This window comes from Nothoprocta perdicaria, unplaced genomic scaffold (genome assembly GCF_003342845.1).
Source record: "Nothoprocta perdicaria isolate Ctin4 unplaced genomic scaffold, notPer1 scaffold_465, whole genome shotgun sequence".
NCBI classification, from domain to species: Eukaryota; Metazoa; Chordata; class Aves; order Tinamiformes; family Tinamidae; genus Nothoprocta; species Nothoprocta perdicaria.
This window is the reverse complement of record NW_020455716.1, coordinates 123,219-139,265: the sequence shown is the minus strand read 5'-3', so window position 1 is coordinate 139,265 and position 16,047 is coordinate 123,219. Positions and strand designations below refer to the sequence as shown.

At 40.3% G+C, this 16,047-nt stretch overlaps 1 protein-coding gene and 1 long non-coding RNA gene across 2 annotated transcripts; one reads left to right on the top strand and one right to left on the bottom strand.

Moving 5' to 3' along the window:
• The first annotated feature begins 44 nt into the window (after positions 1-44).
• CEBPZ (CCAAT enhancer binding protein zeta) lies at positions 45-14,407 on the top strand. The gene is made up of 16 exons (XM_026046959.1): positions 45-188; positions 296-1,815; positions 2,857-3,088; positions 3,701-3,863; positions 4,539-4,627; positions 5,113-5,166; positions 5,915-6,017; positions 6,320-6,388; positions 8,853-8,919; positions 9,688-9,788; positions 10,299-10,359; positions 11,166-11,374; positions 12,382-12,465; positions 12,958-13,019; positions 13,104-13,185; positions 14,034-14,407. Exons 1-16 carry the CDS (start codon positions 45-47, stop codon positions 14,171-14,173), a joined length of 3,180 nt encoding a protein of 1,059 aa, XP_025902744.1. The 3' UTR covers positions 14,174-14,407.
• LOC112953847 lies at positions 13,861-14,291 on the bottom strand. Its single transcript, XR_003250627.1, has 2 exons — positions 14,226-14,291; positions 13,861-14,134 (listed from the first exon to the last, which is right to left on the bottom strand). It is a non-coding gene; the product is annotated as an uncharacterized LOC112953847 (long non-coding RNA).
• Positions 14,408-16,047: the final 1,640 nt, after the last annotated feature.

Here is a 16,047-nt window from a genome sequence, read left to right as displayed (position 1 = left end):
GGCGCAGGCGCGCGGCGGCCGCGGCAGCATCCGGCGGGGCGGCCATGGCGGCGGCGCTGTGGGACTTCGGCGACAGCGAGCCGAGCGAGGGCGGCGGCAGCGAGGGCGACGGCGACGAGGCCGAGGAGGAGAATGACGCACCCGACGGCTTCACGCTGGACGAGGTGCTGCGTCTCGGTGGCACCAAGGTAAGGGGAAGGCGAGGGGCGCGCGAGCACGTGGCGGCCGTTGGCGGCGGCCGTTGGCGGCGGCCGTTGGCCGTTGCCGCCTAACGGCCGCGCGCTGTCGCCCGCAGCAAGACTACCTCATGCTGTACGGTGTGGACGAGGAGCAGGAGATTGTGGATGGCGGGAAGAAAGACGCGGTCGAGGACGACCTGAAGCCCGGGGAGCTCGAGGCGTTCGTGAGCTCCCTGGGGCTCGGCAAGTACGCGGAAAGCTGCCTCGTGGTGGAGGATGGCGGCGGCGACGAGGGTGCTGGCGACAGCCGGAAAAAAGAGAAGCCTGTCAAGAAAGGGAAAAGCAAGAAGGAGATTAGCACCCCTTCGTTAGAGGGAAAAAAAGTCAAAGAACAAACGAGCGGCAGGAAAGACCGCAAGAAAAAGCAGGCAGTTTGTGATCAGGACCAGCACCTTTTGGAAAAGAAAGAGCGGCAGGAAGAAGACTTTGAATTTCATGCTAGGCAGGTGCTACTGATCAAACCAGGGAGCAAATGGTATGATCTAGAATACACCAGCGAATTCACTTCTGAGCCACAAGATCAGGCGCTTCTGTCCAAGTATAAGGCCTTGGCCCAAAAGCTGTACCAACACGAGACCGATTTGTTTAAGAGTAAGACAAGTTATCAGAAGGGGGCCTCCTCTGCATGGATGAAAACTGTTGTGTCGTCAGGTACCTTAGCTGACAGGATGGCAGCCATGACCCTTCTCATTCAGGACAGTGCTGTGCACAGTCTTCATTTTGTTGAGAACCTGGTAAACCTCGTAAAGAAGAAGGGCAGCAAGCAGCAGAGCCTCATGGCGTTGGATACTTTCAAGGAGCTCCTCATGTCAGATTTGCTACCAGACAATCGTAAACTATCGTCTTTTTCACAGCATCCTTTTAACAACATAGGAAAGATGGCAAGTGGGAACAGAGACTCGAGAGACAGACGGCTGATACTGTGGTACTTTGAGCATCAGCTGAAACTGCAAGTGGCCGAGTTTGTGCAGGCGCTGGAAACACTGAGCCATGATTCTCTGACAGCATCAAAAGCCCGAGCACTGGCTGTTGCTCACGAGCTCCTCTGTAACAAGCCTGAGCAGGAGAAGGCTCTGCTTGTTCTGCTGGTAAATAAACTGGGCGACCCTCAGAATAAAATAGCCACCAAAGCCTCCTACCTGCTGGAGACTTTACTTCACAAACATCCAAATATGAAAGGAGTTGTGTGCAGCGAGGTGGAGAGGCTCTTGTACCGCTCCAACATCAGTGTGAAAACCCAGTACTATGCCATCTGCTTTTTAAATCAGGTAGTCCTCAGCCATGAGGAAAGCGCGCTGGCCAACAAGCTCATAACTTTGTATTTCTGCTTTTTCCGGAACTGCATTAAAAAAAAGGATGTTGAATCCAAAATGCTCAGCGCTCTTCTGAGCGGAGTGAACAGAGCTTACCCATATGCAGAGACGGGCGATGAGAAAGTGAAGGAGCAGCTGAACACCTTGTTTAAAGTTCTGCATGTTGTGAACTTCAGTACTAGTGTTCAGGTCCTAATGTTGCTTTTCCAAGTGATGGACTCTCAGCAGACCGTGTCGGACAGGTATTACACCGCGCTGTACAGGTAAGTGACAGATTTGGCCTTGGGATATGAATTTAGCTTTACAGAGTAGTTTCTTTTATTTTGAAGTAATGTTATAGAAACATTTTCCTCTGCATATTCTGGAGTTTCATGTCTTACATAAAAATCTGTCATGTTTTATATGACTTAGGAGAAAATGTGTTCTCTGTCACTTAACACTGGGATAAAACAAATGGTAGTGTAAGTCCTGAGAACACCACAATTAGATCTCGTTCTCTGCATTGTTTTCTGGTGGCATCTTTTAATTCCAGATGTATTTTGAAACTAGTTGATAACTGCTACTTCTGAAGTCACTTTTTCAGCAAGTTCTTATTTTAGACACGTACCAGCCTGAGACATTGCACATATTTTTATCATGAAGGGGAAAAAATATCCACAGAATGTTTAAATGGTTTAATTTGTATAGTTAGAAAACCTTGTATTGCAAATACATATATATATATATATATGTATGTATTTTTTGCCCCAGCTGATTACCGCAAGTCCTTATAGCATCTGTATAGGCATCTGTTTGGTTGATAAGAAAATCAGTGCTTTTAGAAGTGAGCACTTGTTCCCTTCAAAACATGTGATATATTTAGTAGCCTTCCTGTGCCTGGTAGCCAGTAAAAAAAGGGAGAAGAAATTGGGCTGGGCAATGAATAGGTCGATTTTGTCAAATATTTTAGTGCTAACTTTATTTATTTAGAAAGTCTGAATAAATCAGACTGGTTTCTCACTTTGAATGTCTTCAGTTTTGAAACTTTTTTTCATTTGAACTGAGTTCCTTTATACATTTTCCTTTTTTATTTTTCTATCTGCAGGTATAGTTTTTTCTTTTTTTCCCCTGTATCTCCCTTTCATCAATGCGACACTAATGCTGATATTTCAGGGTTGATTATAACATTTTGGGTTTGTTGGAGAACAAGCTATGACTAGTCTTTCAGATACCACTTTGAAAAATTTAGGTCACTGTTGTTAATAGCAATTATTCTCCTGCATGTGTTATGAAAACCAAGATATTTTCTCTTGTATTTCCTACAGGAAGCTGCTGGATCCTGGTTTAGCAACTTGTTCAAAGCCATCCATGTTTCTTAACCTTATCTATAAGTCCCTGAAGGCGGACGTAGTGTTACGGCGAGTGAAAGCCTTTGTGAAGAGGTTACTTCAAGTCACTTGTGGACAGATGCCACCCTTTATTTGTGGAGCCCTTTACCTTCTGTCCGAGCTCCTGAAAGTAAAACCTGGGTTGAAGGTCCAGTTACAGGATCATGTGGTACAATGTGATTTCATTATTTCATTGAGCTCTCGATAACTACTTCTAATTTCATAAAAACCTATCCCTACCTGTTTCCCTTTAGAAATAATTCTTATACCTGCAACTTTCTAAATTTTTTTTATGGAGATTTACAAATATTTAGATAGGTTATGGGAGACAGCACTTTAAATTTTAATAATAATAAGCTTATTATTAATAATAAGTATACCAAAAATCAATGTAGGAGGGATTGCCGTAAGCATTCCTAGCAGGTCCTGTGCACTCTGTTCATGGAGAGGGGATTATTTTGCAAAATGATGTTTAAATGAGCAGCTGAACATTATTGTTCAGCTTATTGTTCCAGAAGCTTTATCAAAACATTCTTGTTTCTTCTGCTTGCAGTCTGAGATATAATTTAGTAGTATTGGATTATTTTCATTTTTTTTTCCCAATGGGGACCATTACTCTTGTGTGATATAAGTCATAAAGTTCAATTTTAAGTCCTCTGTCAAAGCTAAAAAAATTGATATGTACATTCTACTAACAGTATAGAAGCACAGAAATATGGACATTCTTCTAAGAAATCATAAGAAAACTAGAAAAGCCTTTCACTTATATTGTGTTATTTAGGAGTCAGATGAAGAAGAGTGCTTTAATGATCAAGAAGAAGATGAAGAGAATGAAGAAAAATTTGTGGATGCAGATAAAGAGAAAAGTAGTCCGCCAGAAAATTCTGCCAAATCGAATGATCCAAATTCAGCACCCTCATGGGTGCATCATCAGAATATGGGAGGTAAATTAGCAAGAAAATCTAATGCATTCAAGTGTCAACATTCAGTAATGTTCATCAAAACTTGATGAACTGAGAAGCCGAAGGGATTAAGCTGAAAACTTAAGGGATTAATTATTTTAAACTTTCCCAGATTGATTCACTTGATTCAAAACAATCTGAATTGTTTTTTTTCCTCTTCTATCCATTAGCAGTGATGAGAAGGCTGTGTTAATCGTCTGCTTAATTCACTTTACTGTGTAGTCACAACCCCATTAAGCTACATAAATTAGCTTGGAATTTTTTGCTTCCGAGTTCACACATCTTCAGGGTGATGTAATGAGGCCTAGGATGCCTAGTTACTCCTTCACTTGTGAACCCAGCTAGAACATTTGGCTTTGAACCTGCTTCGAGAACCCATCTAGCTTGGAGGCTGCTTCTAGCTTCACTTCCTCGTGAGGTCCTTTCAGAAGGAGCCTGGTCTCTCCAAGGCTCTTTCGAAGCATGTAGGAACTCACCTGTGATGACACACTATGGAAGGGCATATTGAATATAACCCATGCGTACTTCTTTGTGAATCTCCGGCCTATCCACTTTGAAGTGGTGGGCAGTTTTACTGTCATGATGAAATGAAAATAATATTCCCATAGAGTAGCTTGAGGAAATTCCAAAGATGCTTTCTTTTCCTTCCCACCGTAGGAAGAAAGAGTGGAGTTTCATATGATCCTCTGCACCGAAGTCCTTTGTATTGTGGTGCCGAAAGCACAAGCCTTTGGGAGCTGAAGAAGGTGAAGTATCTTCTGTTGCTGCTCCTTGTATTTCTTAGTACGCTGCTTGTGTTGCAAGGCTGACTTTGTTATTTTTGAGGTGGCTACTCGAGTGAAATAACAGAAAGGTTAGAGAAGATGTTGTTCAATTTAGAAAGGACTCACGTAAGAGTGATATTCAGGGATAGGGTGTAGAAATTTTAAGTGGAGATTTGAACAATAAGAGTTTTTGACTTTTAAAATTTAGCTTTGTATCAAGAAGGCTTTTTAGTGTGAAAATTCTAAGTGAGGATGTACCTGATTAACACAAACAAAAGACTAGACCTATTGAAGTTCCTCAGTTGTTTGAGGGAAAAGCAGATCCGATGTGTGTGCAGTTTGTATGGTGAATTGTAGAGGGGTCTGAAAGTGTAGTGGTGTGCCAGGAGTCTAAGAGGATGACATGGATCATGCTTGTCTTGCATGTATTTCAAAGTAGGAATAAAAAAGTGATGTATGTTTTTCAGCTTTCTGAACATTTTCATCCGTCTGTGGCCCTCTTTGCAAAAACGATTCTAGAAGTAAGTATTTTTACTAATCTGTAGCTCAGAACTTTGATTTTTATGTTAGTTGTATTTTCTTTTTTTTTTTAAATACGTTATAAAGACTCCGTGTACTCTGCATGTAACTAGAAGGTCTGCAACGTGGTGAGTAATGTACACTCAAATTTCAAGTTTTTCACAGAATTAAAATGTTTTATCTGAATTGGACTACTTACAGAAATAGCTAACTTTGTAGAAACCTGATATTTCATGTTTCTTAAAACTTTTTCAGACTTTTGGTATAACTTTTTATTTAAAGTGTTTTTTAATATAGGGAACTGTGCTCTTAGAACAAATGCTTTTTTAGTTCTTATTTAGTATTAGGCCATAGAACCACTGAAACATATAAAATTAGGCATTTAAAAGAATTTAGTTTTCACTTGATTATATGTAATCTGAATAGTGGTAGGTATAACTGCCTGGCTGCAAACAATGAATGTATTTGTTAATTAAAATGTTTATTGTCTGCTAGATCAGCACATTAAAAGGCAGCTTGTCACAGTTGAATGTGGTGGGGTTTTGTTAAGAAATACTGGAATTCCAACTATAAAGCCCGTGCAAGAATGTATTAATCTGTAAGACTTATATAATGAAATATCCCAACTCTCTTTTTTATGAAGCATGGTTTAATGTCATGCTTGCACTGTGTAAGTTTGGGTCCCCTAATTCTGTGTGTGGTTGCTATCTAGTTTAAATGAAGACTCTTTTTTGCTTTTTATTCTTTCAGGGCAATCATATTCAGTACTCAGGTGACCCGCTACAGGATTTCACCTTAATGAGGTTCTTGGATCGCTTTGTGTACCGAAACCCCAAGCTCCACAAAGGCAAAGGTGTGAACTTCTCTGTGCTCAGAGACCTTTAGTCTCAATTCCTGATGAACTGTGGTGACCAGACTCCTCTCAGGCTGCCAAATAACTGTTCATGCCTGTCCTTATGTTGGGGGCTCGATGTGGTGTAACAGAGGAGGAGGGGAATTGGTCCGTGAGGCTGCAGAAAAGATGTCTGCAGTTAAGGACCACCTGCTGATCAGCAGTACAGAAACTGCTAAGGTGCCAGGAGTAAGCAAAGTGAGAGGAGAATTTACTGTAAAGGCTAATAATAGAGTTTGTTGCTGACTTATGTTCCACCACAGAGAACACCAGCAGTGTGGTAATGCAGCCAAAGAAGAAGCAGTTTATGAAAAGTGTGCAGAATCTTCCAGGTAAGTCAGGCCCTTTGCAGATACAATTATGATGGCAAAGGAAATGTAACTGTCGTGGTCATCTCTCTTCTATTCTGTGTGCTATTTCTGTTAACAATAAAAAACAAACAAATAGCAGTGAGGAGGAGGGGGGCGGCCTCTTTTCAGTGGGGGACAGTGATAGGACTAGAGGAAATGGCTTCAAACTGAAGCATCGGAAGTTCCACAGGAACTTAAGGAAGCATTTCTTCACTGTGAGGGTGACAAAGCACTGGAACAGGCTGCCCAGAGAGGTTGTGGAGTCTCCTTCTTTGGAGATCTTTAAAACCAACTTGGATGCAGCCCTGTGCCACATGTTCTAGGTGACCCTGCGTGAGCAGGGGGGTTGGACTCGATGACCTCTGAGGTCCCTTCCAACGTTAAGCATTCTGTGATTCTGTGAAATAGAAAGTCTGGTCATCATGGATGCACTGACTTTGTCTTGCATTCACGATGTGGTCTAAACTTCTTACATAAGTGGTGCTTGTAATTGCCACAGCTGAAACTTTGCATCCATTAAACCACTGGGAGAGCAAGGGATGTAAAGTCAGTTACCTCAGTCACTATTTTCTACATTCTTGAGTAGGAAAGCATGTTAATGTCTGCTGTTGCATTTGACCTTTTATGCCAAATTCTTTTAACACCTTCCCCTCCATCTTTTTTTTTTTCCCCCACAAACTCTCAGTTTCTACCATAGTAATTCCTATTTTTTAGGCAGTGCATCATGAAGGTAATACTTTCTCTTTAGCCATTTCTTTGGGAAATACCTAGCAGTGAGCAGTGAGCTGTTGAAAAGAGCAAGCCTTGTTTGTAACACTCCTACACCTTCTGTGAAGTTCAATTACCTTTCTTTACATTCCCCATAAAGTGAAGTAAGTTCCCTGGTCAACATGTATTTGTAATCTTATATAAAAGCTCCAGAGTCTTGTTGTTTTGCTTGTGGCTGGTATTGTAACGTGACATAAAAAAGGCAAGATTGCCTGTAGAATTTCTTCTAGATAGTGTTATTCTAGGTAGAAGAGTAGTATGTAGGGTATTAATGTCAGAGGGTGGTTTCTTTACAAAATACTAACTAAATTTTCTGCTCACAAACATGCCATTCTTATGTTTAGTATCCTAATATTACAAATACTGTATTTTGAAGTTCTTATTAGCTAAAACTGTGTGAAAATGTTTAACTTGTATGCTGATTTCTAGTTAACATTCTTATTTTTGTTCCCAAGCTATTATGTAACAACATTTATTCTTCTTAATGTGACTGAAAAGTGACTTAAAATCTCAGCAAATAGGTTTATATAATGGTTTAAACCTCCTTAAGCTCTTTCATTGAAAGATATGGATTACTTCATGCAGTGCCACATCTGCAGTTACTGTTAGGATTAGTGTAAGGTATCTTTGGAACTATTGTTCTGGTGAGTATCATTGTACTTCTGTAAATAGGCCAGCTTTTGTCTAGTCTAACTCCTTCCTGTGATTAAAGGCAGAATTTGGTGGTAAAGACCCATAGTGAAAAAATTAGGATAAGAGATCAGATGTAATAATCTTTTTAGATTAAATTAATATATGCTAATGAAAGTTGATACATGGCAACTGGAGTTGCAAATGCTCCTCTTCATTCGGAATAAGTCTGTCTTTGTGCTGCATTCGCAGGGTTGCGCATCCTATAGCTTTCAGGGATGTGCATCCTATACCTTTAGGTCTGGTCTCTGTTACACTGAGGTGATGGTTTTACAGCTGTCAAAGCCTAATTGTTTTTACCTAGAATATATTTTTGTTGTTGTTTAGTTTTTATTGAATTCACGAGGTTATTCTGAATTGAAGGAACAGACTGATCATGCAAGCTAGAATTAAGGAAGATAAGTATTTTACTATTAAAGTATCCCCCCCCCCCCAAAAAAAAAAAAAAAAAAAGATGTCTTAGTATGGATGTAAAATTCTGTGCTTGATGTGTATTGCTGGACTCTACCGAAGTTCAGAGAATTGAGATTACAAGTCTTGTGGTTCCTTCAGCTGTTCATTCAAACTTTCCTCCCCTGTGACTGTGTTTTGCTCTGCTTTGAGAAATGGAGATGCTCGTCAGTTACAAAATACTATCATTTGTGCCCCTTGAGATCAGAAGTAGCTCTTTCTCTTTTGATTTGCTTTTGAGGTGGGTGAGGGAAGGGGATGGTATCGCAGTGAAAAGCTTCTGCCCCGGGAGCTTTTTCAGCAGCCCGTTGAATCAGCTGCTGCAGAGTTATCTGTCTGCCTCTGTTCCCTGGAACACCTGGATTCGTTTCCATTTCCATCATGATAAACTGGCCTATGGCATCATGGCCCTGCCTTATGAGCAGCTGTCCTACAAACCATTCTCTTGCCAGGAGTTGCCTAGCACAATTCAAAAGAGTAATAAATGATGCTGAAATTGAGGTAAAACCAATTCTGCCTTTTTTTTTTTTTTTTTCAGTCAACAGTAAGGAATTCTGTGCCAGAGATGAAAGCACAATCCCAGTGGATGAAGTGTTTTTCCACAGGTAATGAAATATTTGTGAACATTTATTGTACGTGTTATTTTTGAATGCAGTGCTGCCAAAAATTACATTTTGTAAGTACTGTCTCATATTCCAAATTTTGATTAATTTGAGTGACTTTGTAATGATGGCAGTTCTCACAGAACTCAAGTTTTGTCAAAGAGCCTAGGAAAGAATGGAGCTTACAAAGACAGTTGGTATTTGTGGTTTATACATCGTATAAGTCAATATTTTAGTGGAGAGACCTTAAACAATGAATGATCATGAATGACTTGTGTGTTGTAGTTGTTATGTATCAGAAGATATAGATATTGGGGCTTTTTAAAAGAAGAAAATGGAAAAAAACAAAACAGCTTAATGGGAGCGTGACATCTCTATTAACTGTGAAAACGGTCCTCTTTCCTGTTGGTTGAATAGCTTTTCCAAACTGTGTTGCAGCAAAGGCAGGCGTGCAGGTCCTGCTAATATTTTTTATTATCCGTGGACAGAATTCTGAAAGTAAAGGAAAAGTAGTTTAAAAGCACACCTCTGTGTGAGAAGGTAACAGTGTGCTACATGGACAGTGACTGTAACTGAGATCACCTTTTTAAAGGCTTGTTTAGAGAAGTGCAGTATTGCCCCTGTATGATTTGGGATGTCTCTGAAACCATTAATTTACGCTTTTCAGTTGGCAAAATTGCATGTAAAACAGATAATCCGTATTTTTTTAATTTGTCGTAAGAAACATCAGATGTAATCTTGTGATTGAGAGCAATGTGCTATTTATTCCAGATTTTATACAAAGTTTGATAAAAGGAAAGAGAAACCAAAACGTCAGGAAGATGAAGAAAGCGTGGAAGACGTAGATGATGATGAATTTGAAAGAGCACTGGGTAAGGCCACCTTTTCCTATGCAGTAAAAATCTCAGTACTTCCTGCTTCTGCGATTAAAAATAAATTCTGCTTTTAAAAATAATGTAAAAGAACCAAATGGAGTATCATAGAAATTAAGAGTCCATAGACTCACTAGAAGGGCACCTTGAAAGCAGACTTGCCTCTTACAACTTTAATTGAGAGCTTTTCTCATAGATTAAAATTGTATAATTTAAAATATGAATTCCTGAGTGGCAGTTCATGCGTTGTTCTTTCCCGAATGTAATCTGTGAGTTAAATAGCTTCCAGCACTTTGTAACACATATTCTTTCTTTACTACTTGGCATTCTTTTAAAATCTCATAATTTCTGTCATCATTCCTGACCTCAAGGAATGTGCTATTTATTCGTTTATATCTTTGGCAAATTTCTGCAGTGGTCTTAGCCTTCATTTGCAATGACTTTGCAGTCTTTTTTTTTTGACTTTGTCTTGCAGTAACTGAAAAATTAACTTTTTTTTTTCCTCCTCAGATACATTTGAAGCTGCTGATAGCGCCATTGATGTTAGCCAGGATGATCTTGATTTTGCAGGGTAAGACTTTGAATCTCTTCTTTCCCTCTCCTGTTTTGATATCCCTATAGAATTTTACTCTCTGAATTGGAATGACCTTTTTCAAAAATGCCCAGGAGCAGCAGTAGCAGCTGCTTGCTGGGCATCCCTCCTTTCCTACCTCGCCCACAGCACAGCCTTCTGCTCCCAGGCTGTTCACAACCTGCTGGCTTGAAGTGTGAGATCTGTAGTGGTCTATTTAAGCAATGCAATGACCCAGAAGTAAAGTCCCTCTTTTACCTGTTTTTCTCAGTCTCGGGTTTCTGTCTGGGATTTACCAAGCACAGAAGTAAACAGGATGAGGGATAATGGCACTGCTGCTTGAAGCAGCTCACAGGTTGTAACTGGACCTAACATGGTGAATACTTTGTGGGATCCTACATCAGAGAGCACAGTTCTCAGGAGGTGAGCAGTGCCATTAATGGTTAAGTACCTTCCTTTTTGTTTAAAATATCCAGAGAACAGCTTTAAAAATAACACATGAAGTTTTTTAGAGGGAGAGAATTAAACTTTCAGCAAAATCTGAACATTTTTGTGAGTCAGAATGGAGTGAGTAAAAAATAGCAAAGGGAAGACAAATCTAGAACTGTATTTTTCTTCTTTAATTAAAAAGGCTAATTTTCCCATTTAGTAGAGAAATAGAAAATAGAAATAGAAAAAACAAATAAAATCACTTAGGAGAAAAAAATGTTATCTGGAGGCGTTCCAGGCATCTGTTTGAAGCCAGCAGCCCCTAACCTACCTTCTAGTATTTTGCCAAGTGATGTGCTAAACTTATGTATTTTCAGTAACATAAAAAAGGAAACCACAGGCAGTAAAAAGAGTCAAAGAAACAAGAAGTCCGATGATGACTGGGAGGATTCTGAAGATGAAGATGGGTTTGGTGAGCTGGATGATGAAGAAGTCTCTTTAGGAAGCATGGAGGAAGATTTTGGAGAGGATGTGGATGAAGAAGGAGGTGTATTTATGGATGCATCTGATGATGAGAACAGCCTAGGTAAAGTAACTGTTATCAGAGCTTGAAAAGAAAGTGACATCAGCTTTATAAATGTGTTATTGATATATTTAAATTTGTATTTAAATTAATGTTTAATTACCTAGATGATTGGCTACAATCATCCTAGCCCTAGAAGATTTGGCTTTTAAATGAAGTAACTTAACTAATGTCCTTCTCTGAACAACAGGTCTTGAGATCAGTAACAGTTCTTGACTCTGTCTCCTAGGTAGGAGGGGGAATTAGGTGTCTTGATTTAAAAATTTGCAAACAAGACATGCTTTCTTCTGAAAACATCAGTAGCAAAAGCAGCCTTAGACACAAATGCTACACAATGCAAAAGCTGTAAAATTTTTAAAGCACTAAAAAACTATAAGGAAAAAAAAAAACGTGCCTGGAATGTGGTTTTTTTTTTTTTTTTTTTTTTTTTTGACCTAATTAATGTTGATTTTTAGAGGAGGTACCTTCTAAAACTGTAGCACGTAATAACTCACGTATGCTTACACACCCAGATTTTTATTTAGTCTTAGTAAAACTGCTTGCTGGATATTTATTTTCAATTGAAAGACTGTTTACCCTTTGTTAACACTTTGTGGCTGGGGAATCACTGATTAATGGATTATTTCTACTAATAAGGTCACAGGAAGACAACTGAGGATAAAGTTGGTAAACTTTAGCTTAAGTTGATTTAGCTGTTAATATATTGATTCTTCATAAGATTATTACTCTGTCAAGCTCACCAAGCAGACCTTCGAAGTTTATATTACTCAGGCTTTTGTTCTGTTAAGTCTCCATATATATATTATATATATATTGTATTTCTCTTCTTTCTTGTGCTATGGAAGAAAAGCTACAAGAAGAGCATACCACTGAACACTTTCTAAAACTGTGTGAGTTTAGTAGATCACAATTAAGAGTGTGCCCACCATGGTTCAACCTTTCATAAAGTAAAAATTCCAACTATTATCACATTATGACAAATATTTCTGATATATGATTTTTTTTTGCAGACTTGAGCAATGACAATGAAATCACATCTGTCAGTAAAAAGGGCAAGAGAAAGAACAATATTGATTTTGCAGGATCGCTTGGAGGTAAGCAAACACTCTCATGATTTCCATTTGAGAAGGTTTAATACAAATACAGAGTTTAGGAAACTTTGGAATCAGAGGGGCTTAGTAGGTTTTTTAGTCTTGGATTTCGGTTCACATTTGGATAAACCATAAATGAAAAAGAGCTGGTGTTATCCTTGACCTCCAACCAGTATGACGCAGTTCAGGGTAACTTTCTCCCCGCAGAGGACTGGAGATTGAGAGGCGTGTGGATGTGCGCTGGAGTCTGATCATACAAACGTCGCAGGGACTATGGCTCTTTAGCCCCACGTTGAAAACACTTTTTCCCCTTCTGTTAGGGGAACAGGAATATAGAAACTTTTTAACATAGCTATCTCAGACATCTTAGTAAATAAAAATAACCTTTAAAAATATGTTAAGATTTTTGTTTTAATGTCATTGTGAGCTAGAAGTGCTATCTGTAAGAATAATACTTTTTTACTTTACGCTTTAATATTTTCTTTTTTATTGAAGGATCCAGCACAAGAAAAAAGAGAAAGCTGAAAGATGCCAACATGCTGGCATCTGCAGAAGAGGTATGTTTGGTCAGTTAATAGAATACATACATATGCATTTCCCCTGTTTGTCAGTAATTAAATACTAAAATTTCTTTTTTGAAGTTTGGCTACCTGCTGGAGGAAAACGCTGGGTCTAAGTTTGACAACATTGGGATGAATGCCATGGCGAACAGGGATAATGCAAGTAAGTACATGCTGCAGGGATCCTATCTTCATAACACTGACAAGCTCCTTTCCCTTCAAATCCTCTACACAAACACATGTATCTTATCTGAAACACACATAGGGCCAAAGAGCAAATAACAGTAGTAGCAGCTCAACGTCAGTAAGTCATGACTTCAATTAAAAGATGCTCAGTGCTAATTTTAGTTGTGACTACTGCACACAAGTACAGCTTCAAGGAGGAGAAGAGGTTACAGTGTGCCCCTTCCCTGCAAAATGGAAAAAAAAAAGAAGGAAAAAAAATGTAATCACTTTTCTAAGCTTCTTTATATGAATTTTGCCTTGAGGAAGAGTGTAGTAGCACTTGGGTCATTCTGAAGCATAAGGTATAGCTCTTTATGTCTAGCTATTAAAATTTGTTCATTGCAGTACTGGTAAAACAAAAGCAGTTACCCATAAATAAAATTAATTAAAAAAAAAACACAATTAATTAAGTAATTTCTAGATCCCCTGCAATTAGGTAGCAACAGAAAATTGTTAGCAGCAGCAGTGAAAACCCTGAGTACTTCTATATGAGCCTGTACACTGTGAGGAAAACACAAACAACTTCCAGAAGCATCCTAAACCCCAAGCTGCTGTAATGGTAAGATTGTATTTCATGAACTAGAAAAGACTTCCTTTCACGTCAGAAAAAAAAAAGGAGGAAAAAACACCTTAAATTTTATTGGCTTTTATAAATACAGTAGCGAAATTAACTTTCACATGATTTATCCACATTCTATACAATAGTCAGAGGATGGACACTTTACTGTAATTGTCCAAGCTATTAATCAGTTCCTTATTTCTCATCTTCCTTCTTTGCTCTTACAGGTGTCAAACAGCTCAAGTGGGAAGTGGAGCGTGACAGATGGCTTCACAATAGGGACACGAAAAGTATTATCAAAAAGAAGAAACAGTTCAGGCACAAAGGGCTGAAAAAGAAGTACAAAGGCAAGAAATCAAAAAGATGAATGCCATTCATAAGTGTACATTTTTACAATAATTGTGCCCTCTCCTTCTTACTTCAATTCTTGCTGCTTAGCCATGTCATTCGGTCATTCTCCCTTATGCCATGGATTCCAGCCCACTCGTTGCTTTTGTAATAAACTGAAAAATAGGAGAATCCGTATTAGTTGTAAGCTGGGCCTGTGTCTGAAGGTGCCCCACGTCGGGGCAGCTTTGGTTGCACGTGGCTGTCCTCTAGCTCTGCGAACTCTGTCCAGCTGTCTGACACTCCAGCCACTCCAGTACGGAACCATGCACGGTTCTGCTTAAACTTACCACAGGATAATAAATAATTATTATAAAAAACAAATGCAATAATAAAATCTGTTTTGGACATAAGCTGCAACAGGCGCTCCAGGCATCCCTTTGAAGCCAGCAGCCCCTAACCTACCTTCTAGAATTGATGGGAATCTCTTCTGCATTGTGTACCTGAAGTCTGAGAAGGAAAACGAATCAAAGTTAATATACATGGCATGTTTTGAATCATGTTATTAAATGCACTGTTTTTCTAACTGACCTTTTCCTAGGGTTGTTGTAACTTTGAGATACCATTAACTGTGCTCTGAACTGACTTTTGTTTTGCGCTCAGTAACTCCATTCAGGGGGCAGGACTGGGCTTCCTCACGCTGGTGGCCAAGCACAAGTGCCAAATTTACTATGAGATGTCCTAAGCTTCTCCTCGGTGCCACCGAGGGAAAACCCACTTATGTGCAATTTAGGTTTTCACTCAATTGCTGAATCTTGTCTGCAGCTTCACCAACACAGCTTTTATTGTGTATTATAAAATAATTTGTTAGGTGCTAGTACCAGCATGATGTAAATGGTGTGAACAGGGCCTGGAGATGAGGCTCATTCTGAGCAGTAAGCTGTTGAGCTGTCAGCTGTGCATACCATATCTTTGCAGAACTACAGCTTAAGAAAACTCCTGCAAAGAGAAGCACGAACTGTGAAGGAGAGCTGATAATAAGGAGAAACCATGCAAACCCAGTTACTGAAACATGCCACTGCTGCTACTCTCCAGAATGTCACGTACTTCTAAATAAAAATGTACAGAAAGAAGGCATGGGACAGGCCGCCTGCATCTAAACTTGGGAGAGCACCTACAATCTGACTGTGCTGGTGGCGTTTCTTACTCAAGTTGCCCTTGGTATAAGGGCGCTGGGGTGCCTTCCTGGCCCCAGCCCTGGCTGCCGCCTCGTGCAGGGCGTGCGGGCGGCAGCGCTGCCGGGCTCCAGCGCAGAATGAGGCCCTTGCTGTGGAGCCCAGACCTGCTTGCAGTAACTAAGGCTCCAGCGCAAGCCCTGGAGAGCCACGAATGCAACATAGAATCACAGAATGCTTAAGGTTGGAAGGGACCTCAGGGGTCATCTAGTCCAACCCTCAACACAAGGCACTTGCTGTGGAGCTCGGACCTGCTTACAGTAACTAAGCTGGTGCCTACCTCATTTGTGTGCTACCTGCGCCAGAAGCCAGACACGCTAAAGAGAGTGCTGTCTACGCTTCTGGAAACGGTCAGGACACAGAGCCGGGAAAACTTGGAACTGAGCCACGGGATCCCTTCAAGGTCTGAATCAGGAGGGATCAGCTCCTACCTAAGGTGGTAACTGCCTCATCTTTCTAATCTGGCACTTGGTATTATTAAAATACACAGTTCTGCCTTTATACAAACTGAACTGAATGTGCCAGCCCATTCTCCAACAGCTCTCCCTGCGCTTCCATGCGCACAGCGGCCAGGCCGGCAGGGCAGCCGCTCCCGCTCTCCCGGAGAACCGGCTTCGTCCCAGGCCGCGGGCGCCGCCCGGCCCGGCCGCCTCTGCCGCCCCCGCGGCGCCGCCCGCCC